This window comes from Stegostoma tigrinum, chromosome 41 (assembly GCF_030684315.1).
Source record: "Stegostoma tigrinum isolate sSteTig4 chromosome 41, sSteTig4.hap1, whole genome shotgun sequence".
NCBI classification, from domain to species: domain Eukaryota; kingdom Metazoa; phylum Chordata; class Chondrichthyes; order Orectolobiformes; family Stegostomatidae; genus Stegostoma; species Stegostoma tigrinum.
The window spans coordinates 16,033,030-16,060,172 of NC_081394.1; the positions used below are offsets into that span (position 1 = coordinate 16,033,030).

At 47.9% G+C, this 27,143-nt stretch overlaps 1 protein-coding gene across 1 annotated transcript in view; it reads left to right on the forward strand.

The window, feature by feature from the left end:
* Positions 1-1,015: 1,015 nt before the first annotated feature.
* LOC125448488 (sodium/potassium-transporting ATPase subunit alpha-3) overlaps positions 1,016-27,143 on the forward strand; it is a 107,611-nt gene continuing 81,483 nt past the window's right edge. Inside the window, exon 1 of the mRNA XM_059641325.1 lies at positions 1,016-1,144. Within this exon, the coding sequence (XP_059497308.1) occupies positions 1,142-1,144 (3 nt within the window). The 5' untranslated portion in view covers positions 1,016-1,141. The remainder of the gene's footprint in view (positions 1,145-27,143) is intronic.

Consider the following 27,143-nt stretch of genomic DNA (forward strand, 5'->3'; position numbering starts at 1 on the left):
GACCTGACACAACCTGTCCATCTTCTGTCCCACCATTCCGCCCCTCCCACCACTGCACTCACCTATCACCATCCTACCTACCCCACTCCTCCTGTCCCTATCTTTTTCTGAACTCCCTTCCCCATCCCCCATTTCTGAAGAAGGGTCCTGACCCAAAACGTCAGCTCTCCTGCTCCTCTGATGCTGCCTGGCCTGCTGTGTTCCTCCAGCTCCACACTGTGTTATCTCAGACTCCAGCTCTCTCTTGGACAAAGTGGGGTTGTTTTCCTTAGAGCAGAGGAGATTGAGCGGGGAGGGGGCATGACTGAGATGGATAACATCAGGAGGGGCATAAATCGGGAGAAACCTTTCCTGTTGATGGAGGGATCAATGATGTGGGGAGTGGCATAGATTGAGGGTAAGGGGCAGGAGGTTTAGAGAGGATGTGAGGAAAAGCGTTTTCACTCAGTAGGGTGGTGGAGAATCTGGAACTCCCTGCCTGTCAGGGTGAGAGAGACAGAAACCCTCATCACATTGCAGAAGGATTTAGATGTGATACCAAGGGTATGGGCCAAATGCTGGAGAAATGGGATCTAGATAATTAGATGGCTATTTTTGATCGGAGTTGTTGGGTCAAAGGGTCATTGAGTGTGCTGTAGACTTCTAGGACTGTGGCCCCATTGCTGTGAGTCTGGAGTCATATGTAGGCCCAGACTAGGCAAGGGGACAGTTTTCCCTTCCCTAAAAGACATTTAGTGAACTCTAAGGGATTTGCCTGACAATCTGGTGGCCTTGTGGCACCATTCCAGACCATGTTCCAGATTTGAGAATGAATTGAATATAAAATCCCCAAACCCCAGCTGTGCCAGTAGGATTTGAAGCTAAATCATTAGAGAATTAGGCCTGTTGTCTGGATTAGCAAGCCTCAGTGTTTCTGCAGTGGGCCTTTGTGAAGAGAGGTTAACTCAGTGGGTTCTTGGGGACCGCAGCCGTTTGCGTGAGGAATCCCTGGGTCAGACTGGGTTTGTAGATCCGGGATCTGAGAGGATTATGTGATCAGGAGTGCCTCGTGAGCTGCTGCAAGATAATTCAGTCTGTGTCAGTGAGTGTGTGAGAGAGATAGAGACGTGGAGAAGAGTGGAGACTGATACAACTTTGCACAATGGTGAGTGTTCCACAAATTTCAGAGGGATTTAGCCTAATACATTATATCTCCGAGGATCAAAACAGTCAGAAGAGAGGGAGGAAACTGGGGATTGGGTGGCACACGACTGGTCGCTATGAGGAGAGAAGGGAGGTGGCTCCATTTCTGCCCAATAGTCTCCCATTGGAAGGCAGAACTGTCTCTTTGAAATTGTGCAGGTTAAGGAGAGATTTGCTACCATGGGAGAGGGAGCTAGGCTCCTCAGCTCTGCAGAGAGCGCGGTGAATGTTACCAGGAGGGTAACTGGAAAGTGCCAGCAGAGACGGTAACCCACAGGATTCCATTTTCCAATTTTGAACAGGCAGGAACGGGCGGGTGCAGGAAATTTGTTGCCATTCCCAAGAGTTGGTAATGATCGGGTTGCAATGGGGGATATTTGAAGGGGAGGAATGTGGAGAGCGCTGAAGAGGTGGCAGAGGTGTGAAACCCTTTTGCCTAAGGCCCGACACAGATTGGGAAGGGCTGAATAGCCTGCTCTGTATCAGCCCTCAAAAAGCAAAGCTCTCCATCTGGGCCACACTGCCAGGAGGGTGGCATTATTTATTGGGCTTTGGGATTGTAACTTTTGCCAGAGTTGAAATGTCTAATACTAGGGGCATGCATTTAAGGTGAGAGAGGGATAAAGTTCAAAGTGGATGTGAGGGGCAAGTATTTTACACAAAGAGTGGTAGGAGTGTGAATGCAGTGCCAGGGGGTGGGGGTGGAAGCAGATACAATAGGACCATTTAAGGAACTTTTAGCTAAGCTCATGAATATGCAAGGAATGAAGGGATATGGACCAAGGGCAGCCAGAAGGGTTTAGTTTCATTTGGTTTCATGTTCGGCACAACATTGTGGGCTGAAGGGACCGTTCCTGTGCTCCACAGTTCAATGTTCTATGTTTTATAGTTGGGTCCTTTCAGTTCAGTAACAAACTGATAAAAGGTCAAAATCCCAGATTTCCCAACGGATTCTCCTCATCACATTTCACCAGTTCCCCTGGTTTGCACTCCCTACATTTCCTGCCAATCTTCCCTCATTGCCAATACCTTACCCCTTCCACCATGAGCTTTCAGTTTCCCCAATAAACTTCATTGTTGCACCTTATCATAGAATCATACCACACAGAAACAGGCCCTTTGGCCCAACCAGCCCTTTATCCCAAACTTAACTCATCCCACCTGCCTGCTCCTAACCCATATCCCTCCAAACCTTTCCTATTCATGCACTTATCCAAATATCTTTTAAATGTTGTAGCTGTACCCACATCCAGCTCTTCCTCTCGAAGCTCATTCCACGCATGAATGGCTCGCTGTGTAAAAGATTTGTGCCACAGCTTTTTTAAATCTCTCTCCTCTCACGTTAAAAATATAAACAATAGTCTTGAAAACCCCCAGCCTAGGAAGAAGACACCCTCTACACCCCTTATTCATACCGCTCATTAATTTATAAACCTCTATAAGATCACCCCTCAATCGCCAATGCTCCAGGGAAAAACGTTCCAGCCTATTTAGCCTTCTGGAAATCTCCATCCTGTACATGTCCAGGTTCCCTTTTACATACAGCACATGTTACCCCTTCAAAGAGTGCCAATAAATTACTTAAACATCGTTTCAATTTGACAATATTGCCTCTTCCAAATTACCTTGATTTTTTATAAGTGGACAGATAGGATCACTTTTGTAATTAATTTTAACATTTCCCCTATAATGGCCTATAGTTTGCTGTTTCCTGCCTCCCTCTTGAATACATTTAAAGGGTTTGAGCTACTGGGAGAGGCTGAATAGGCTGGGGCTATTTTCCCTGCAGTGTCAGAGGCTGAGGGGTAACCTTATAGGTGTTTGGAGAATCATGAGGGACGTGTATAGTGTGAATAGCCAAGGTCTTTTCCCCAGGGTCGGGGGGCCCAAAACAAGAAGGCACAGTTTTAGGGTGAGAGGGGAGAGATTTAAAAGGGACCTGAGGGGCAACTTTTTCACACAGAGGGTGGTGTGTGTATGGAGTGAGCTGCCAGACGAAGTGGTGGAGGCTGGTACAGTTACAGCATTTAAAAGGCATCTGGGCTGGTATATGGATAGGAAGTGTCTGGAGGGATTTGGGCCAAATTTTGGCAAAGAGGGGTAGGTTAATTGAGGATGTCTAGTGGACAAGTTGGACCAAAGGGTCTGTTTCCATACAGTATAGCCCCATGACTCTATATTTCCAGTCTGATGGAACCTTTCATGAATCTAATACATTTTGAAAAATTAACACCATTGCACCCACCACCTTATTAACCATCTCTTTTACGAGCTTCGGGTGAGACTTGTCAGGCCACAACTCCATCAGTTCGCTCAGTCCAGTCACCTCACTTCAGCTCTCATCTCAATCCAATGCATTAACTTCTCTCTCTCCCTGGGTGCTGTCTGACACTCTGTGAACTCCAGCATTTGTTGTTTTCAGTACAGGTTCCAGCATCTGCCGTAATTTGCTCCCACTTCCCAGTTGTGAAGGTCGCTCGCCTTCAGCCCCCTGTGTCTGTGCTAGCCCTTTCTGCTCATCGTTCGTAGCATTTGCCACTTCTCCAGAACTCTGCAAGTCTCTCCCCTTCAAATATCTCTACAGTTCTCCCTTGGAAGTTGGAAGATTTTGTCACTTCTGTCTCCGTTCCATTCTCCCTGCCACTCCTGGTTTACAGTTATTACAATAAATGGCTTTTATATTCTGTATAGTGAAGACAGAAGCAAAATATGTAATCATTTTATCCTCTCACTCACTCTCCACCCTCATTCTCTTGAAACCAATATTCACTTTACTGACTCCTTCTCAATACTCACACTGACCCTTGTTTCCAATCAGTTAGAAATTTTGGTTTTGCATTTGTAGTGTCCTCCCAAGCTTTAATTTCTGGCTCCTTTTTAAGTCCATTCATCTGAATTAAAATTCATCTTTGTGCAATCATATTGTGGGTTATGGCACAGTGTGGTGGTGCCCTTACACCTGGGCTGAGAGAGACAAAAATATTTTTCCTTAGGTTTACTATTTTCCCTGATTTCTTTAGATAGTGTGGAGTGGGTGCCCCTATTGATCTTTCCCTTGTCCTTGAATTTTGTTCAGTGCAGCTCGCACTGCTTTCATGGTCGAATAGTCACCCTCATTTAGGTTTGAAACACTGCTCTCAGGCTTGATTTCCTCCCTTTCAGTTTAGACATAAGATACAATTATATTGTGACTGCTGCTACTCAGAGGTCACTTTCCTCTGAGGTTATTAATTAATCCCACCCTATTACATTAAACTAAATCAAATGCCCTCCGATTGGGTCCTGGGTACGCTGATTTAAGAAACTACCTCAAAGGAATTCAATGAACTCCCTGCCCAGGCAAGTCTGACGTTTCCAGGTTCTAGGTTGATTGGAATCATCCATTATCAATAAATTACTTAAACATCGTTTCAATTTGACAATATTGCCTCTTCCAAATTACCTTGATTTTTCAACACCCACTATCTGCCACCTTCTCCCCCAATTGTTCCTCTTCTCCACTCATGCTGATTCCACATCCTGATCTCTTGAACTAAGGTTGTGCCTAACTACTGCACAAATGCCGTCCTTGTTAAATAGTGCTCCATCTTTCCCCACCTCCCAATTCTTCATGGATCAGATCAACCCTTCAATATCCAGGATCCAATTGTTGTCATCCTGAAACTGTGTCTCCATAATGTCTATCAGATCATGTTCATTAACTTCAACCTATTTGTTTATTTTGTTAGGAAAGCTCCCCACATCCAGTTACAGAGCCTTAGTTTGTCATATTGTTATTTTTATCACATCTAGTCTTGATTGTTGGGACATTGCCAGTTTTCTCTGGCCCTCATTTCCCATAATTCCCTTTCTTACCTTGTCTCTCCATTTTGAAGTACCGCATCAAAAAAGATTTACCAGCATGTTGCCAGGGTTGGAGGGTTTGAGCTGTCGGGAGAGGCTGAATATTATGGGGCTATTTTCCCTGCGGCATCAGAAGCTGAGGAGGGAACTTATAAAATCATGAGAGGCATGGATGGGGCGAAGAGCGAAGGTCTTTTCCCCAGGGTAGGGGAGTCTAAAACTAGAGGGCCATGAGGTTAAGGTGAGAGGGGAAAGATTTAAAACAAACCTAAGGGGTAACTTTTTCCACAAAGAGGGTGGTGCATGTGTGGAATGAGCTGCCAGAGGAAGTGGTGGAGGCTGGTACAGTTACAACATTTAAAAGGCATTTGGAAGTGAATAGGAAGGGTTTAGAGGGATATGGATGAAATGCTGACAAATGGGACTAGATTAATTTAGGATATCATGAACTAATTGGGCCAAAGAGTCTGTTCCAATGCTGTACAACTCCATGACTCTACCTTCCCATGTTTGACACCTTGCTCTCAATGTTTTGTCGAAAGCCCTGTCTACTTTCCTAAGAACGTGTTTTGTAAGAAACACTGTCCGCAGCACAGTTCATCCTCACAGAACGACCTGCCCTTTATCAGCTCTTGTACTTGTGTTCCATTAATCAGAGCCCAATCTCTCTGCTCTGTAATTTTACCTGACCTACGCTGACTTGTACGCAGCTTGTTATAATCCAGAGATTTCACATGTGAACTTAGTGCCCACTTCCTCTCTGTGCGTAGAGTTTCCTTCCTGGTTCCAACTCTGGCATTGGTGCCTGCATCGCAACTGGACGCTTCCCCTCCCACTGTTAGTCATCGTCCAGCCCAGAACTGATGCTGTGAACACTGGCACTGGACAATGTCTGGACTCACACACTCATTTCTGAACGCGCCCCCCCCATCCCCCCAGTGACTAGGTTGTACGGTGTGCAGTTTGGGCCTCCTTATCTGAGAAAGGACGTTCTTGCTACAGCGGGAGTGAGCCAAAGGCTGATTCCTGGGATGGAGGGTCTGACAGAAGAAGGGAGGCGGGATCCGTTAGAATTATATTCATGGGAGATTAGGAGAATCTCATAGAAACCTATAACATTCCAACAGGGCTAGATGGGAGTAAACACAGGAAGGATGATCCCAAAGACTGAGGAGTCCAATAGCAGAAGTCACAGACTCATGATACAGGATAGGCCATTTTGGACTGAGTTGAAGAGAAATGCCTTCACTCCGAGAGTGGGGAATCCTCCACCACAGAAAGCAGCTGAGGCAATTGAAAACAGCGAATGTGTTCAAGAAGGAGTAAGATCTAATTTTTAAGGGTAAAAGAATTAAAAGGTATGGGGAGAGCGTGGGAACAGAACTTGGATGATTAAATATAGAAGCATGGTCGAAGGGCCCGCTCCTCCTCCTATTTTCTGTCTTTCTATACACTACATTTCTTTGGCTCCTTTTTAAGGACTTCCAGTACCATTGTGTCATTTAGCTCATCCACCAAACAGCCAAGCTATGAGAAACAGAAAGCTTAGCAGAAGCAGAGACTCTGACTCCCTAGATCCCCTCTACCATGTTCATGGGACGGCCCCGTCTTTCTATTTTGTGTTTTTAAACTGGAACGAGAAAGAGCTAGTTTAAAATCTGGGTTTGAAAGGGCAGCTGCATGTGAAGTGTTTGGAACTGCGAACAAGTGACAGACAGAGAGAGAGGGAGAGGGAGAGAGAAGTATTCAGCTCTGCCCCAGCTCTGGAGTCTGTCTGTTCTCTGCAGTCAAACATGACTGTAAACCTGAAGAACATCAGCTAACCTTTACTGTAACAGTTGTTGTGACTGTGACTTTCAGCTGATGAGCCCAATATTTTGTATAAATGCAGGAGACACCCTGTGCCTCTTGCAAACCAGCACAAACATTCAGAGTGTAATAATAAAACACTTCTGCAGCAAAGTCCAGACTGTAAGAAGAGTGATAAGGACTATCTCCACAATCCAACCAAGGAACAAAGACTGATCTGTCATTCCATTTTTCTCCTCTCTGTCCAGAACCAATTTAACCTTGTCCATTTGTCCATCAATCTGTGTGCAAAGGGGAGTTTAGAAGGGGCTTAAAAGATTAATTTGGATTCTAATATGATAATGGTTTATAATTGTTTGATTTAATGGTTACGAGTGGCAATTACTCTTCAGTTCTGTACCTGATCTGTGTTTTCTGCTGCTCTAGGTCTAAAAGAAAGGTGAGTTTGGGGAATATTGTATCCTTTATCAAACCATTAAACTTCTGTGATGGGCTGCAGCATGCTACCCAGTGAGTCATAATGAGATTTGCGGCTGTATTCGGATCAGGGGAAATGACGATTTGGTATTCGTGGCTCGTACAGGTTAATAAAGAGTGCCAGTTTCTAGCCTGTGTTTAAAGCATTGCATTGGAAACAGCAAAGGATTCCCTGCAGGTGGCAGAGATGTCTCTGACAGCCTTAAGGGAAATTTCAAAAGATAGCATAGACGACTTTGAGATAAAGGAGAGACAGATACTGCTTTGAGAGCAGGTGGCAGATAGAAAGGGTCATTCTCTAAAGGAAAGGTAACTGCTTTTCAAAGGAAACATTTAAATTCACAAACATAAAAAAGAAGTCAGGTACTGCTCAACTGACCTGATCAGAAGGATTTACAATTCAGTCCAGAGGGTTCTGATTACAGAGGGTAAGAATATCCCTGCGTTCAGGGTGAGGGTCACTGTACAGTATCTCTGTGTATTCTGGGTGAGGGTCACTGTACAGAGTATTTATGTATTCAGGGTGAGGGTCACTGTACAGAGTCTCTGTGTATTCAGGGTGAGGGTCACTGAACAGTATCGCAGCGTATTCAGGGTGAGGGTCACTGTACAGTATCTCTGTGTATTCAGGGTGAGGGTCACTGTACAGAGTATTTATGTATTCAGGGTGAGGGTCACTGTACAGAGTCTCTGTGTATTCAGGGTGAGGGTCACTGAACAGTATCGCAGCGTATTCAGGGTGAGGGTCACTGTACAGTATCTCTGTGTATTCAGGGTGAGGGTCACTGTACAGTATCTCTGTGTATTCTGGGTGAGGGTCACTGTACAGAGTATTTATGTATTCAGGGTGAGGGTCACTGTACAGAGTCTCTGTGTATTCAGGGTGAGGGTCACTGAACAGTATCGCAGCGTATTCAGGGTGAGGGTCACTGTACAGTATCTCTGTGTATTCAGGGTGAGGGTCACTGTACAGTATCTCTGTGTATTCAGGGTGAGGGTCACTGTACAGAGTATTTATGTATTCAGGGTGAGGGTCACTGTACAGAGTCTCTGTGTATTCAGGGTGAGGGTCACTGAACAGTATCGCAGCGTATTCAGGGTGAGGGTCACTGTACAGTATCTCTGTGTATTCAGGGTGAGGGTCACTGTACAGTATCTCTGTGTATTCAGGGTGAGGGTCACTGTACAGAGTCCCTGTGTATTCAGAGTGAGAGTCACTGTACAGTATCTCTGTGTATTCAGGGTGAGGGTCACTGTACAGTATCTCTGTGTATTCAGGGTGAGGGTCACTGTACAGTGTCTGTGTATTCAGGGTGAGGATCACTGTACAGTATCTCTGCGCATTCAGGGTGAGGGTCACTGTACAGTATCTCTGCGTATTCAGGGTGAGGGTCACTGTACAGGATTTCTATGTATTCAGGGTGAGGGTCACTGTATAGAATCTCTATGTATTCAGGTGAGGGTCACTGTACAGTATCTCTGTGTATTAAGGGTGAGGGTCACTGTACAGAGACTCTGTGTATTCAGGGTGAGGGTCATTGTACAGTATCACTGTGTATTCAGGGTAAGGGTCACTGTATAGAATCTCTATGTATTCAGGGTGAGGGTCATTGTACAGTATCTGTGTGTATTCAGTGTGAGGGTCACTGTACAGTATCTCTGTGTATTGAGGGTGAGGGTCACTGTAAAGTATCTTTGTGTATTCAGGGTGAGGGTCACTGTACAGTGTCCCTGTGTATTCAGGGTGTGGGTCACTGTACAGATTCTCTGTGTATTCAGGGTGAGGGTAACTGTACGAAGTCTCTGTGTATTCAGGGTGAGGGTCACTGTTCAGTATCTCTGTGTATTCAGGGTGAGGGTCACTGTACAGAGTCTGTGTGTATTCAGGGTGAAGGACACTGTACAGAGTCTGTGTGTATTCAGGGTGAGGGTCACTGTTCAGAGTCTGTGTGTATTCAGGGTGAGGGTCACTGTACAGAGTCTGTGTGTATTCAGGGTGAGGGTCACTGTACAGTGTCTCTGTGTACTCAGGGCGAGGGTCACTGAACAGAGCCCCTGTGTATTCAGGGTGAGGATCACTGTACAGAGTCTCTGTGTATTCAGGGTGAGGGCCACTGTACTGAGTCTGTGTGTATTCAGGGTGAGGACCACTGAACAGAGCCCCTGTGTATTCAGGGTCAGGGCCACTGTACAGAATCTCTGTGTACTCAGGGTGAGGGACATTGAACAGAGGCCCTTTGTATTCAGGATGAGGGTCACTGTACAGGATCTCAGTGTATTCAGGGTAGGGTCACTGTCCAGAGTCTCTGTGTATTCAGGGTGTGGCCCAGTGTAGAGTCTGGGTGTATTCAGGGTCAGGGCCACTGTACAGAGTCTCTGTGTACTCAGGGTGAGGGACATTGAACAGAGCCCCTGTGTATTCAGGGTGAGGGTCACTGTACAGTATCTCAGTGTATGCAGGGTGAGGGTCACTGTACAGTATCTCTGCGTATTCAGGCCGAGGGTCACTGTACAGTATCTCTGTGTATTCAGGGTGAGGGTCACTGTACAGTATCTCTGCGTATTCAGGCCGAGGGTCACTGTACAGTATCTCTGTGTATTCAGAGTGAGAGTCACTGTACAGTATCTCTGTGTATTCAGGGTGAGGGTCACTGTACAGTATCTCTGTGTATTCAGGGTGAGGGTCACTGTACAGTGTCTGTGTATTCAGGGTGAGGATCACTGTACAGTATCTCTGCGCATTCAGGGTGAGGGTCACTGTACAGTATCTCTGCGTATTCAGGGTGAGGGTCACTGTACAGGATTTCTATGTATTCAGGGTGAGGGTCACTGTATAGAATCTCTATGTATTCAGGTGAGGGTCACTGTACAGTATCTCTGTGTATTAAGGGTGAGGGTCACTGTACAGAGACTCTGTGTATTCAGGGTGAGGGTCATTGTACAGTATCACTGTGTATTCAGGGTAAGGGTCACTGTATAGAATCTCTATGTATTCAGGGTGAGGGTCATTGTACAGTATCTGTGTGTATTCAGTGTGAGGGTCACTGTACAGTATCTCTGTGTATTGAGGGTGAGGGTCACTGTAAAGTATCTTTGTGTATTCAGGGTGAGGGTCACTGTACAGTGTCCCTGTGTATTCAGGGTGTGGGTCACTGTACAGATTCTCTGTGTATTCAGGGTGAGGGTAACTGTACGAAGTCTCTGTGTATTAAGGGTGAGGGTCACTGTTCAGTATCTCTGTGTATTCAGGGTGAGGGTCACTGTACAGAGTCTGTGTGTATTCAGGGTGAAGGACACTGTACAGAGTCTGTGTGTATTCAGGGTGAGGGTCACTGTACAGAGTCTGTGTGTATTCAGGGTGAGGGTCACTGTACAGAGTCTGTGTGTATTCAGGGTGAGGGTCACTGTACAGTGTCTCTGTGTACTCAGGGCGAGGGTCACTGAACAGAGCCCCTGTGTATTCAGGGTGAGGATCACTGTACAGAGTCTCTGTGTATTCAGGGTGAGGGCCACTGTACTGAGTCTGTGTGTATTCAGGGTGAGGACCACTGAACAGAGCCCCTGTGTATTCAGGGTCAGGGCCACTGTACAGAATCTCTGTGTACTCAGGGTGAGGGACATTGAACAGAGGCCCTTTGTATTCAGGATGAGGGTCACTGTACAGGATCTCAGTGTATTCAGGGTAGGGTCACTGTCCAGAGTCTCTGTGTATTCAGGGTGTGGCCCAGTGTAGAGTCTGGGTGTATTCAGGGTCAGGGCCACTGTACAGAGTCTCTGTGTACTCAGGGTGAGGGACATTGAACAGAGCCCCTGTGTATTCAGGGTGAGGGTCACTGTACAGTATCTCAGTGTATGCAGGGTGAGGGTCACTGTACAGTATCTCTGCGTATTCAGGCCGAGGGTCACTGTACAGTATCTCTGTGTATTCAGGGTGAGGGTCACTGTACAGTATCTCTGTGTATTCAGGGTGAGGGTCACTGTACAGAGCCTCTGTGTATTCAGGGTCAGAGCCACTGTACAGAGTCTCTGTGTACTCAGGGTGAGGGCTCTGTTCAGTGGCCCTCACCCTGAGTACACAGAGACTCTGTGTATTCAGGGTGAGGGTCACTGTACAGGATCTCAGCGTATTCAGGGTGAGGGTCACTGTACAGCGTCTCTGTGTATTCAGGGTGAGGCCCAGTGTAGAGTCTGGGTGTATTCAGGGTGAGAGTCACTGTACAGAGTCTCTGTGTATTCCGGGCGAGGGTCACTGTACAGTGTCTCTGTGTATTCAGGGCGAGGGTCACTGTACAGAGCCCCTGTGTATTTTGGGTGAGGGCCACTGTACAGCGGCTCTGTGCATTCAGGGTGAGGGTCACTGTACAGTATCTCAGTGTATTCAGGGCGAGGGTCACTGTACAGTATCTCTGTGTATTCACGGCGAGGGTCAATGTACAGTATCTCTGTGTATTCAGGGTGACAGTCACTGTACAGTATCTCTGTGTATTCAGGGTGAGGGTCACTGTACAGAGTCTCTGTGTATTCAGGGTAAGGGTCACTGTACAGTATCTCTGTGTATTCAGGGCGAGGGTCAATGTACAGTATCTCTGTGTATTCAGGGCGACAGTCACTGTACAGTATCTCTGTGTATTCAGGGTGAGGGTCACTGTACAGAGTCCCTGTGTATTCAGGGTGAGGGTCACTGTACAGAGCCTCTGTGTATTCAGGGTGAGGACCACTGAACAGAGCCCCTGTGTATTCAGAGTGAGGGTCACTGTACAGTGTCTCTGTGTATTCAGGGTGAGGGTCACTGTACAGAGTCTCTGTGTATTCAGGGTAAGGGTCACTGTACAGAGTCTCTGTGTATTCAGGGTGAGGGTCACTGTACAGAGTCTCTGTGTATTCAGGGTGAGGGTCACTGTTCAGTATCTCTGTGTATTCAGGGTGAGGGTCACTGTACAGAGTCTCTGTGTATTCTGGGTGAGGGTCACTGTACAGTATCTCTGTGTATTCAGGGCGAGGGTCACTGTACAGTATCTCTGTGTATTGAGGGTGAGGGTCACTGTACAGAGTTCCTGTGTATTCATGGTGAGGGTCACTGTACAGAGCCTCTGTGTATTCAGGGTGAGGACCACTGAACAGAGCCCCTGTGTATTCAGAGTGAGGGTCCCTGTACAGTGTCTCTGTGTATTCAGGGTGAGGGTTACTATACAGTATGTCTGTGTATTCAGGGTGAGGGTCACTGTACAGTATCTCTGTGTATTCAGGGTAAGGGTCACTGTACAGTATCTCAGCGTATTCTGGGTGAGGGTCACTGTACAGTATCTCTGTGTATTCAGGGTAAGGGTCACTGTACAGTATCTCAGCGTATTCAGGGCGAGGGTCACTGTACAGTGTCTGTGTATTCAGGGTGAGGGTCACTGTACAGTATCTCTGTGTATTCAGGGTGAGGGTCACTGTACAGACTCTGTGTATATTCAGGGTGAGGGTCACTGTACAGTGTCTCTGTGTATTCAGGGTGAGGATCACTGTACAGTATCTCTGCGCATTCAGGGTGAGGGTCACTGTACAGTATCTCTGCGTATTCAGGGTGAGGGTCACTGTACAGGATTTCTATGTATTCAGGGTGAGGGTCACTGTATAGAATCTCTATGTGTTCAGGTGAGGGTCACTGTACAGTATCTCTGTGTATTAAGGGTGAGGGTCAGTGTACAGAGACTCTGTGTATTCAGGGTGAGGGTCATTGTACAGTATCACTGTGTATTCAGGGTGAGGGTCACTGTATAGAATCTCTATGTATTCAGGGTGAGGGTCATTGTACAGTATCTGTGTGTATTCAGTGTGAGGGTCACTGTACAGTATCTCTGTGTATTGAGGGTGAGGGTCACTGTAAAGTATCTTTGTGTATTCAGGGTGAGGGTCACTGTACAGTGTCCCTGTGTATTCAGGGTGAGGGTCACTGTACAGATTCTCTGTGTATTCAGGGTGAGGGAAACTGTACGAAGTCTCTGTGTATTCAGGGTGAGGGTCACTGGGCAGTATCTCTGTGTATTCAGGGTGAGGGTCACTGTACAGAGTCTGTGTGTATTCAGGGTGAAGGTCACTGTACAGAGTCTGTGTGTATTCAGGGTGAGGGTCACTGTTCAGAGTCTGTGTGTATTCAGGGTGAGGGTCACTGTACAGAGTCTGTGTGTATTCAGGGTGAGGGTCACTGTACAGAGTCTGTGTGTATTCAGGGTGAGGGTCACTGTACAGTGTCTCTGTGTACTCAGGGCGAGGGTCACTGAACAGAGCCCCTGTGTATTCAGGGTGAGGATCACTGTACAGAGTCTCTGTGTATTCAGGGTGAGGGCCACTGTACTGAGTCTGTGTGTATTCAGGGTGAGGACCACTGAACAGAGCCCCTGTGTATTCAGGGTCAGGGCCACTGTACAGAGTCACTGTGTACTCAGGGTGAGGGACATTGAACAGAGGCCCTTTGTATTCAGGGTGAGGGTCACTGTACAGGATCTCAGTGTATTCAGGGTGCGGGTCACTGTCCAGAGTCTCTGTGTATTCAGGGTGAGGCCCAGTGTAGAGTCTGGGTGTATTCAGGGTCAGGGCCACTGTACAGAGTCTCTGTGTACTCAGGGTGAGGGACATTGAACAGAGCCCCTGTGTATTCAGGGCGAGGGTCAATGTACAGTATCTCTGTGTATTCAGGGTGACAGTCACTGTACAGTATCTCTGTGTATTCAGGGTGAGGGTCACTGTACATTATCTCTGTGTATTCAGGGTGAGGGTCACTGTACAGAGCCTCTGTGTATTCAGGGTCAGAGCCACTGTACAGAGTCTCTGTGTACTCAGGGTGAGGGCCACTGAACAGAGCCCCTGTGTATTCAGGGTGAGGGTCACTGTACAGGATCTCAGCGTATTCAGGGTGAGGGTCACTGTACAGCGTCTCTGTGAATTCAGGGTGAGGCCCAGTGTAGAGTCTGGGTGTATTCAGGGTGAGAGTCACTGTACAGAGTCTCTGTGTATTCCGGGCGAGGGTCACTGTACAGAGTCTGTGTGTATTCAGGGTGAGGGTCACTGTACAGAGTCTCTGTGTATTCAGGGCGAGGGTCACTGTACAGTGTCTCTGTGTATTGAGGCTGAGGGTCACTGTACAGAGCCCCTGTGTATTTTGGGTGAGGGCCACTGTACAGCGGCTCTGTGCATTCAGGGTAAGGGTCACTGTACAGTATCTCAGTGTATTCAGGGCGAGGGTCACTGTACAGTATCTCTGTGTATTCAGGGTGACAGTCACTGTACAGTATCTCTGTGTATTCAGGGTGAGGGTCACTGTACAGAGTCCCTGTGTATTCAGGCTGAGGGTCACTGTACAGAGCCCCTGTGTATTTTGGGTGAGGGCCACTGTACAGCGTCTCTGTGTATTCAGGGTGAGGGTCACTGAACAGAGTCCCTGTGTATTCAGAGTGAGGGTCACTGTACAGTGTCTCTGTGTATTTGAGGGTGAGGATCACTGAACAGTATCTCAGTGTATTCAGGGTGAGGGTCACTGTACAGTATCTCTGCGTATTCAGGGCGAGGGTCACTGTACAGTATCTCTGTGTATTCAGGGCGAGGGTCAATGTACAGTATCTCTGTGTATTCAGGGTGACAGTCACTGTACAGTATCTCTGTGTATTCAGGGTGAGGGTCACTGTACAGAGTCCCTGTGTATTCAGGGTGAGGGTCACTGTACAGAGCCTCTATGTATTCAGGGTGAGGACCACTGAACAGAGCCCCTGTGTATTCAGAGTGAGGGTCACTGTACAGTGTCTCTGTGTAGTTGAGGGTGAGGATCACTGTACAGTATCTCTGTGTATTCAGGGTGAGGGTCACTGTACAGAGTCTCTGCGTATTCAGAGTAAGGGTCACTGTACAGAGTCTCTGTGTATTCAGTGTGAGGGTCACTGTACAGAGTCTCTGTGTATTCAGGGTGAGGGTCACTGTGCAGTATCTCTGTGTATTCAGGGTGTGGATCACTGTACAGTATCTCTGTGTATTCAGGGTGAGGGTCACTGTTCAGAGTCTGTGTGTATTGAGGGTGAGGGTCACTGTACAGTATCTCTGTGTATTCAGCGTGAGGGTCACTATACAGAGCCTGTGCGTATTCGGGGTGAATGTCACTGTATAGTATCTCTGTGTATTCAGGGCGAGGGTCACTGTACAGAGCCTGTGCGTATTCAGGGTGAATGTCACTGTATAGTATCTCAGTGTATTCAGGGTGAGGGTCACTATACAGATTCTCTGTGTATTCAGGGTGAGGGTTACTGTACAGTGTCTGTGTATTCAGGGTGAGGGTTACTGTACAGTATCTCTGTGTATTCAGGGTGAGGGTCACTGTACAGTGTCTCTGTGTATTCAGGGTGAGGGTCACTGTACAGTATCTCTGTGTATTCAGGGTGAGGATTACTGCACAGAGTCTCTGTGTATTCAGGGTGAGGGTCACTGTTCAGTATCTCTGTGTATTCAGGGTGAGGGTCACTGTACAGTATCTCTGTGTATTCAGGGTGAGGGTCACTGTACAGAGTCTCTGTGTATTCTGGGTGAGGGTCACTGTACAGTATCTCTGTGTATTCAGGGTGAGGGTCACTGTACAGAGTCTCTGTGTATTCTGGGTGAGGGTCACTGGACAGTATCTCTGTGTATTCAGGGTGAGGGTCACTGTACAGAGTCTCTGTGTATTCTGGGTGAGGGTCACTGTACAGTATCTCTGTGTATTCAGGGTGAGCGTCACTGTACATTATCTCTGCGTATTCAGGGCGAGGGTCACTGTACAGTATCTCTGTGTATTCATGGTGAGGGTCACTGTACAGAGCCTCTGTGTATTCAGGGTGAGGACCACTGAACAGAGCCCCTGTGTATTCAGAGTGAGGGTCCCTGTACAGTGTCTCTGTGTATTCAGGGTGAGGGTTACTGTACAGTATGTCTGTGTATTCAGGGTGAGGGTCACTGTACAGTATCTCTGTGTATTCAGGGTAAGGGTCACTGTACAGTATCTCAGTGTATTGATGGTTTGGGTCACTGTACAGTATCTCTGTGTATTCAGGGTGAGGGTCACTGAACAGTGTCTCTGTGTATTCAGGGCGAGGGTCACTGTACAGTACCTCTGTGTATTCAGGGTGAGGGTCACTGTACAGTGTCTCTGTGTATTAAGGCTGAGGGTCACTGTACAGAGTCTCTGTGTATTCAGGGTGAGGGTCACTGTCCAGAGTCTCTGTGTATTCAGGGTAAGGGTCACTGTACAGTATCTCTGTGTATTCAGGGTGAGGGTCACTGTACAGAGTTTCTGTGTATTCAGTGTAAGGGTTACTGTATAGTATCTCTGTGTATTCAGGGTGAGGGTCACTGTACAGAGTCTCTGTGTATTCACAGTAAGGGCCACATACAGTTGCTCTGTTTATTCAGGATGAGCGTCACATTTGCTGCATATTGAGTTTTTGGGATCGCTTCATTCCTCCTAGCTCTGCCGCTTTTGAGATGTCTGTTCTGAGCCATGGATGGTCTCTCACTGCCTGCTCTCTTTTGTGTGTTATGATCTCTTCCAGAATCTGCCTCTTGTCAGAGTGCAATGCCTCTCTCACTGTTTGCCTGTACTTTTCACAGTTAGTCTCTGTCTCTCTCTTACACACACACACACACACACACACACACACACACACACACACACACACTGCACTCTGTCACTCACTCTGTCTCTATCTGTCGCTCTCTCTGCCCGCCTCTCTTTTTCTCTCATAGTTGTTCTCACTTTGCCTATTTCCCTATCTCACCTCCCTTCGCTGTCTCCGTCCCAATCTCAGTCTCTGTCCATCTGTGTCTCTCCCTATTCTAAGCTCCTTTCTCTCCGTCTGCCTCTCTCTTTACCTCTTTCTATCTCGCTGTCTCTCTCTCTCTCTGACTATCCCTCCCCCTTGACTCCCACTCTCGTTTTTTGCCCTCTTTCTGCCTCCCTCTTTCCTCAGTCTCCCACAGGATGTTGGCGTCACTGGCCTTGGCCAGTCTTGTTTGTCCGTCCCTAGTTGCCCCTGTGAAGGTGGGTCGGAGCTGCCCTGTTGAACCGTTGTGGTCTGTGTGGTGAGGGAGCAGGCACACTGCTGTTGTCCGCTCCATGGCACACTGCCCTGTGCTCAACTGCTCTCTCCACATTCACAGCAATTTCGCTGTTCCCACCTTGGAATCAATTAATCATCCTGACATCTACATTTCACAGCTCCTCATCACAACCCTCTCCACAGAGCCGGTCCCACAGAACAGAGGTCCTAGGGGAGACAAGCAGAGGGGGAGGGAGGGAGCGAGAAAGTTAGTGGGAACAGCAAGAGTCAGGGAGAGAGACAGGGAAACAGGGAGAGTGAGAGAGATTGACTGAAAGAGAGAGGGAGAGAGACAAGCAAAGATAGAGACAGGGAGACAAGGCGAGACAAAGTCAGATAAAGAGAGAGAGTGACAGAGAGAGACAAGAAGATATGGAGAGAGACATGGATTTGGAGGAGAGGGAGAGACTGAGAGGGGCAGAGGGAGATAGACAAACACAGAGAAAGAGGGAGAGAAAAACAAAGACAGAAAGAAAGGAGATAGGGAGGGAGAGAGAGAAAGGAAGTGTGACTGAGAGAAAGCGAAGGCAGAGAGAGAGAGAGGAGAGAGAGACAGGGAGAAAGAGAGAGACAGGAAGTGGGGGTGGGAGAGACAGAGAGAGTGCCAAAAAGAGAGTGTGATTTAATGAGAGACAGGGAGAGATAGAATGTGTGACAGATAGAAAGACGAACAGAAACATTATAACTTACTGAAAGACAGAGACAGGGAGAGAGAGAGAGAGACAGCAGGAGAGTGTGTGACTGAGAGAGAGAGATAGAGAGATGAGAGAGAAAAGAAGACGGGGGGCAGGGATCGCAACAGAGAAACAGATTGGGAGAGAGAAAGAAAGAGAGACAGAGAGAGAGAGAGAAAGACAGTGGTTGAGAAAGAGAAACAGAAAGGGAGAAGGAAAGTGAGAGTGACAGAGAGAGAGAAAAACAGAGTGTGAAAGAGAGAGAGGGGGAGAGGGAAATAAAGTCAGGACAACAGACTGACAAATATAGAGAGAGTGACTGGGAGAGAGAAAGAGAGTGACTGTGAGGGACGGAGAAGTAGGAGAGAGAGCAAAAGGTGGGAGTGGCAAAGACAGAAAGAGAGAGATAGAGAGAGAAGCAGAATGTCTGGGAGAGAGAGAGACAGGGGGATGGGGGAGAGAGACAGAGAGAGTTGACATTTTTATTCCAAAGTCACTTGTCTTGAGAACCCATTTTCAGACTGTGCAGGATGGAGATGACGGTGACAATGCCAGGTATAGATAAGGAGGGAAGAGACTGAATGGTGGCCTGCTCCCTGAAGTAATCTGGCTTGGCCACCAGGACTGTTCTGGTGCCATGTTTGCAGACCGGGTATTGCAGTGCCTTGCTCTGTGATGTTCAGAGAGCAGACAGTGTGTGCTGGGATTCAGGGAGGCCGAGCTCAGTGCTGACAGTGTTTACGCAGACAGCAGTAGACTGTGGTTCATTGTGTGGGTGTTTGTACAGATGTGTGTGAGAATGTGTTGTTGTGGGTATGTGTGTGAGAGTGCATGGGTGAGAGTGAGTATGTGGGTGCGTGACAGAGAGTGTGTGTGCGTGTGTGTCTGTGTGTGTGTGTGTGTGTGTGTGTGTGTGTGTGTGTCATTCTGTGCCTGTGTATTTGAACAACAGCCAGATGCACTGCTAATCTCCAATTGACTTCATCCCCAGACAATTTTTAGAAAGAGATTAATTTGCTGTAATCTCTGAGTAGAACAGCACACTGAGAACTTTGCGGATAAATTAGTGGCTCTAAATTTAGTGTGTGTGTCATTCTAGATTGAGGCGAACAAGAGGACAGTGAGAGCAGGGGAAGGGAGAGGGAGGAGACAGGAAGAGTGATGACTCAGCCCCTGGGGAGTGCATTCTCTGACTCAGACGTTAGTGGATTTAAACTCAAACCACAATCAACAGGCTCCCAGTGATCACGGTGAGAGCCCAGAGCAAGTTCTACAGTGCAGTGCTGAGGGAGCACCGCACTGTCAGAGGGTCAGTGCTGAGGGAGCGCTGCACTGTCAGAGGGTCAGTGCTGAGGGAGAACCGCACTGTCAGAGGGTCAGTGCTGAGGGAGCACTGCACTGTCAGAGGGTCAGTGCTGAGGGAGCACCGCACTGTTAGAGGGTCAGTGCTGAGGGAGTGCTGCACTGTCAGAGGGTCAGTGCTGAGGGAGAACCGCACTGTCAGAGGGTCAGTGCTGAGGGAGCACCGCACTGTTAGAGGGTCAGTGCTGAGGGAGTGCTGCACTGTCAGAGGGTCAGTGCTGAGGGAGTGGGCACTGTCGGAGGGCCTGTGCTGAAGGAGAGCCACATTGTCAGAGGGTCAGTGCTGAGGGAGTGGGCACTGTCGGAGGGCCTGTGCTGAAGGAGAGCCACATTGTCAGAGGGTCAGTGCTGAGGGAGTGGGCACTGTTGGAGGTCAGTGCTGAGGGAGTGGGTACTGTCGGAGGGCCTGTGCTGAGGGAGTGGACACTGTCGGAGGGCCTGTGCTGAAGGAGTGCCACATTGCCAGAGGGTCATTAAAACAGCCTCCGTCCCTGATACAACACGTCCCAGACCCTAACCCCTCGAGTGACCATGCCCCCCCTACACTCTCAGACAGTACATTCCAGACCCTAACCACTCATGGTGAGAAAATGCATCTCTTCGAGTCACTGCTGCTGTTACCATCCCCTTCAGTCAGGGCCCTCTAGGTCTTGCTCCTTCCACCAATAGGGACAGACACTTCCTGTCAGCTCCGTCCAGACCCCTTCAATTTTGAACTCCTGAATCTAATGTCCTCTCACTGTCTGCTTTCCAATGATATCAGCCACAGGTTCGCTCTTCTGTCCATGTGAATTCTGATAGCCTGAATGTTTTCTGCCTCCTCTCTTCTGCCTTCTCATTGAGTTATTATTACACTGTTGTTTGGTGGAGACTGAATTAATAGTTTGTGGACACTTCAACAATTACCTTGTCTTGCTACGCTTTGTCACCTGCGTAGAATACTGTATAGTTTGTGAACCAGCTATTCTTTCTGCTCCTGCTCACAGTTTCAGGTTGTCTTTTATTCACCTTGTCTCTGTTCTGTCTCGCAATGTTTCACTTCTCATGTTCATACATTATATTTCATCCGAATACTTGCTTGCCCACTGCACCAACTTGTTCTATGCAAGTCAACAAAGCGTTAGATTAGATTCCCTACAGTGTGCAAACAGGCCCTTCAGCCCAACAAGTCCACGCCTCCCCTTGGAGTATCCCACCCAGACCCATCCCCCTATAACCCACACCTCCTGAACACTCAGGGCAATTTAGCATGGCCAGTCCACCCAGCCTGCACATCTTTGGACTGTGGGAGGAAACCTGAGCACCCAGAGGAAACCCACACAGACGCAAGGAGAATGTGCAAACTCCGCACAGACAGTTACCCGAGGGTGGAATTAAACCCGGGTCCCTGGTGCTGTAAGGCTGCAGTGTTAACCATTGAGCCGTTCACTGTGAATAATTTTGATTCGATTTGATCTATTATTGTCACGTGTACCTCAGCAGAGTGAAAAGTTTTGTTGTGTGTGCAGTACAGGCAGATCATAACATACAAAGCTCACAGAGTGATAGAACAGAGCAAGGAATATGGCTGCAGAGATCAAATAATGCCATTAAAGCGAGATCAACATCAGAGTTGAAATTAGAGAGCTCCGTTTGGAAGTCTAATAGCAGCAGCTGTAGAAACAGTGCTCACAATGAGGGTCGGGTTACTTTCTTGAAAACCATGCAGTTTTTAAAAACAGTTTTGTTCTTATTTTCATTTTAGTCGACAATTAAAAATACAGAAAAGAATCATCATTATAGAACTCATTCGCAGCTCTGTTCAGATATAACCTTGTACATGTGCCACGTCCTCAGAGCAAGAGCCAGGGTCCCAGAAATCTAAGGTTCTCCATCCTGCACCATTTTTCCAGCTACACGTTCACCTGCCCTGTTCTCCTATTTCTGTCCTCTTTTGCACGTGACACTGAGAGTAATTCAGGATTGATTTTATATCTAGCCTGAGCTGTGTAAACTCAGCCTGCAAGGCCACACTCAGTTCATGTCATTGCTTCCACTGTAAATTACGATCTCTGGTTGCCCCCCACTCCAGCTCTGCAGACATATGGTTCCCTCCGTGGCCTCAGGGAGGCAACGCTGAATCCTGGAGTCACAGAAATGTCGATCCATTCTCTCTACCTATCAGCCATCTGGCATGGTCGCTATTTCAGTCTTCATTGCTCCCCGCAGCTGAGCCAGACTTGTCTTTGGCCACACTGCCCTCCTCAGTGTTCAGAACAGAATTTAGATAGAGTCGTAGAAGTTTATAGCATGGAAACAGGACCTTCAGCTCAACTTGCCTATGCTGCCCAGTTTTCATATTAATCCAGTCCCATTTGCCTGTGTTTGGTCCATATCCCTCCATACCTATCCCATCCATGCAGTGTCTAAATGTTTTTGATGAAGCCATAGAGCTGTACAGCATGGAAACAGACCCTTTGGTCCAACTCGTCTGTGCCAACCAGATTATCCTAAATTAATCTTGTCCCACTTACCAGCATTTGGCCCATATCCCTCTAAACCTTCCTATTCATGTCTCCATCCAGAGGCCTTTTAAATGTTATAATTGTGACAACCTCCACCACTTCCTCTGGCATCCTATTCCATACATTCACCACCATCTGTGTGGGAAAACTGCACCTGAAAACCCTTATCTTAAACCTACGCCACCGAGTTTTAGACTTTCTGAGCACAGGGAAACACTTAGAATCCCTACAGTGTGGAAACAGGCCCTTCAGCCCAACAAGTCCACACCGACCCTCAGAGCATCCCACCCAGACCCAAATCCGTATTACCCACCTGATCCACACATCCCTGAGCACTATGGGCAATTTAGCATGGTCAGTCCACCTAGCCTGCACATCTTTGAACTGTGGGACAAAACCAGAGGAAGCCCACACAGACATGGTGAGAATGTGTAAAAACCACACAGACACGGTGAGAATGCAAACACCACACAGACAGTCACCAGAGGGTGGAATCGAACCCAGGTCCTGGTGCTGTGAGGCTGCAGTGCTAACCACTGAGCCACTGCTGGCTAGCTACCTAATCTATGCCTCTCATGATTTGACAGACGTCTATCAGGTCATCTCTCAGTATCCCATGCTCCAAGAAAGGGATATCCAGCCTACCAGCTCCCTCTTTATAAATCAAATCTTCCATTCTAGTCAAAAGGCTGAGAAGCGATACTACACTTGATCTTAGCCAAAAGGTCGAGAAGCTCTCTGATGAAGGGTCCAGGCCTGAAACATCAGTTTTTGTGCTCCTGAGATGCTGCTTGGCCTGCTGTGTTCATCCAGCTCCACACTTTGTTACCTTGGATTCTCCAGCATCTGCAGTTCGCATTATCACTTCCATTCTAGTCAATCTTTTCTGCATTCTTTCTAGTTTAATAATATCCTTTCTATAGTAGGGGGACCCAGACCAGCACGCAGTACTCCAAATATGGCCTCACCAATGCCTGTGATAAGATTTCCCAACTCCTTTACTCCATACTCTTAGCGATGATAGAAAGCATGCCGAAAACATGATTCAGACAAGGGGTTAGAATATCAAAATGACATTTCCTAGGATAGGCAAAGGTGTGAACTGTTGAGAGAAGGCGGAGAGGTTGGTAAAGTGAGGTGTGATCGCTGCAGTACTGGCCGATGATGTTTATTGTGGGCGAAAGTGACATGTCCGGGTTGGGGGGGGTGGTGGCGGGGCGAACGCGTGAGATTGCAGGTCTCAGAGGTTCAGAGTCTGCGAAGGTCTCAAACAATGACCTTACCTCACTGTCCCTCCACATTAATTGGACAGACTGGAATCTACAGCTACAGCTTGCTTCATAAGGCACTGAACACTGTGAATCACAATGGTACAGTGGGGTACCTCCGAATGGACCAGGCAGCTCGGAGAAACATCCAAATGCAGCAAATAGCAGCAGCAGTCGGCCATTCAGGCCTTAGAGCCTGCTAGCCCATTCAACAGGTGGTCACCCAACTTGGTCCCCATTCCTGCTTTCACATACCCTTTCATCTACATCTATGTCCACCTCCTTCTTGAACAACATTCAATGTTCTGGCCCCAGCCCACATTCTGTGGCAGAGAATTTCACAGGCTCCCCATGCACATTTCTCCTCATCTCAGTCATAAATGGTCCCCACAGTAGGTTATTGTACAAAATGCGGAGGAATGGAATTGTGGGAGATATAGCAGTTTGGATCGGAAATTGGCTTGCTGAAAGAAGACAGAGGGTGGTAGTTGATGGGAAATGTTCATCCTGGAGACTAGTTACTAGTGGTGTACCACAAGGGTCGGTGTTGGGTCCACTGCTGTTTATCATTTTTATAATTGACCTGGATGAGGGCGTAGAAGGATGGATTAGTAAATTTGCAGACGACACTAAGGTCGGTGGAGTTGTGGATAGTGACGAAGGATGCTGTAGGTTGCAGAGAGACATAGATAAGCTGCAGAGCTGGGCTGAGAGGTGGCAAATGGAGTTTAATGCGGACAAGTGTGAGGTGATGCACTTTGGTAGGAGTAACCAGAAGGCAAAGTACTGGGCTAATGGTAAGATTCGTGGTAGTGTAGATGAGCAGAGAGATCTCGGTGTCCATGTACACAGATCCTTGAAAGTTGCCACCCAGGTTGACAGGGCTGTTAAGAAGGCATACAGTGTTTTAGCTTTTATTAATAGAGGGATCAAGTTCCGGAACCAAGAGGTTATGCTGCAGCTGTACAAAACTCTGGTGCGGCCGCACTTGGAGTATTGCGTGCAGTTCTGGTCACCGCATTATAAGAAGGATGTGGAAGCTTTGGAAAGGGTGCAGAGGAGATTTACTAGGATGTTGCCTGGTATGGAGGGACTTGAGGCTGTTTTCATTAGAGAGAAGAAGGTTGAGATGTGACTTAATTGAGACATATAAAATAATCAGAGGGTTAGATAGGGTGGATAGGGAGAGCCTTTTTCCTAGGATGGTGATGGCGAGCACGAGGGGCATAGCTTTAAATTGAGGAGTGAAAGATATAGGACAGACATCAGAGGTAGTTTCTTTACTCAGAGTAGTAAGGGAATGGAACACTTTGCCTGCAACGGTAGTAGATTCGCCAACTTTAGGTACATTTAAGTCATCATTGGATAAGCATATGGACGTACATGGAATAGTGTAGGTTAGATGGGCTTGAGATCGGTATGACAGGTCGGCACAACATCGAGGGCCGAAGGGCCTGTACTGTGCTGTAATATTCTATGTTCTATGTTCTAAATCCTATATTCGTAGTCTATGACCCTCTGGATTTGGATTCCTTGACGTCAGGAACATTCTTCCTGCATTTACCCTCTCTAGTCCTGTTAGAATTTTATAGGCTTCTATGGGATCCTTCTCACTCTTCCAAACCCCAGACAATGTAGTCCTCACTGACACAGCTTCTCAAGAGAAGGGAAAAGGGAGAGATAGACCCTGAGGGTTGGGAGAGAGAATGTGGGAAGGGAGAGATAGACCCTGAGGGTTGGGAGAGAGACTGTGGGAAGGGAGAGATAGATCCTGAGGTTTGGGAGAGAGACTGGGGGGAGGGAGAAATAGACCCTGAGGGTTGGGAAAGAGACTGGGGGAAGGGAGAAATAGACCCTGAGGGTTGGGAGAGAGACTGTGGGAAGGGAGAAATAGATCCTGAGGTTTGGGAGAGAGACTGGGGGGAGGGAGAAATAGACCCTGAGGGTTGGGAGAGAGACTGGGGGGAGGGAGAAATAGACCCTGAGGGTTGGGAGAGAGACTGGGGGGAGGGAGAAATAGACCCTGAGGGTTGGGAGAGAGACTGGGGGGAGGGAGAAATAGACCCTGAGGGTTGGGAGAGAGACTGGGGGGAGGGAGAAATAGACCCTGAGGGTTGGGAGAGAGACTGTGGGAAGGGAGAGATAGATCCTGAGGGTTGGGAGAGAGACTGGGGGGAGGGAGAAATAGACCCTGAGGTTTGGGAGAGAGACTGGGGGGAGGGAGAAATAGACCCTGAGGGTTGGGAGAGAGACTGGGGGGAGGGAGAAATAGACCCTGAGGGTTGGGAGAGAGACTGGGGGGAGGGAGAAATAGACCCTGAGGGTTGGGAGAGAGACTGTGGGAAGGGAGAGATAGATCCTGAGGGTTGGGAGAGAGACTGGGGGGAGGGAGAAATAGACCCTGAGGTTTGGGAGAGAGACTGGGGGGAGGGAGAAATAGACCCTGAGGGTTGGGAGAGAGACTGTGGGAAGGGAGAAATAGACCCTGAGGGTTGGGAGAGAGACTGGGGGGAGGGAGAAATAGACCCTGAGGGTTGGGAGAGAGACTGGGGGGAGGGAGAAATAGACCCTCAGGGTTGGGAGAGAGACTGGGGGGAGGGAGAAATAGACCCTGAGGGTTGGGAGAGAGACTGTGGGAAGGGAGAGATAGATCCTGAGGTTTGGGAGAGAGACTGGGGGGAGGGAGAAATAGACCCTGAGGGTTGGGAGAGAGGCTGGGGGAAGGGAGAAATAGACCCTGAGGGTTGGGAGAGAGACTTGGGGGGAGGGAGAAATAGATCCTGAGGTTTGGGAGAGAGACTGGGGGGAGGGAGAAATAGACCCTGAGGGTTGGGAGAGAGACTGTGGGAAGGGAGAGATAGATCCTGAGGTTTGGGAGAGAGACTGGGGGGAGGGAGAAATAGACCCTGAGGGTTGGGAGAGAGACTGTGGGAAGGGTGAAATAGATCCTGAGGTTTGGGAGAGAGACTGGGGGAAGGGAGAAATAGATCCTGAGGTTTGGGAGAGAGACTGGTGGGAGGGAGAAATAGACCCTGAGGGTTGGGAGAGAGACTGTGGGAAGGGAGAAATAGGCTCTGAGGGCTGGGAGAGAGACTGGGGGAAGGGTGAGCTAGATTTTGAGGGTTGGGAGAGAGACTGGGGGAAGGGAGAAATAGACTCTGAGCGTTGGGAAAGGGACGGGGGGAAGGGAGACATAGATCCTAAGGGTTTGGAGAGAGTTTCAAATGCCATGCTCTGGCGCTGTATTTTTCACTTCAAAAACTCAATGTAAATAATAAGACTTTTATGACTGCACTGAGAGATTACAGAGCAGAAAATGAAGTGCCTGTCTTTTACAAGTTGAAATGGTTTGTGATACACCTGCACAAATTTTATGAATGCAGCATATTATTAGAAATTAAACACTCAGGTGCCTAGAACATGAATCTCGAGAGTTCAGTTTTTTACGTACAGCAGGTTATTAAGAATGGATTTATAAATGCAGGAACGTCTTGTGACGGTTATACAAGGAACTGGTGAGAGTCCAGCTGGAACACTGCACAGTTTTGGTCTCCTAAATACAGGGAGGTTAGAATTACATTTGTAGCAGATCAGGGAAAATTTATGCGATGGATATGAAAGGGGATAGAAAGTGAGCCCGTAAGGTGTGAGAAACTGATAACGGAGGAGGTGACAGGACGGTGGATAATGAAAAGGATGTCTTACGCTTTTGGGGAATCTCAAACTGTTTAAGTATCAGAGTGTTTCCGAGGGTCCAGTGTCTGTGGTCCCCCAGAGAACACAGGGAAGGTCTGGCCTTGAACATTAAGAAGGCAGGATCTGATAGAGATAATGGGAACTGCAGATGCTGGAGAATCAGAGATAACAAAGTGTGAAGCTGGATGAACACAGCACGACAAGCAGCATCTTAGGAGCACAAAAGCT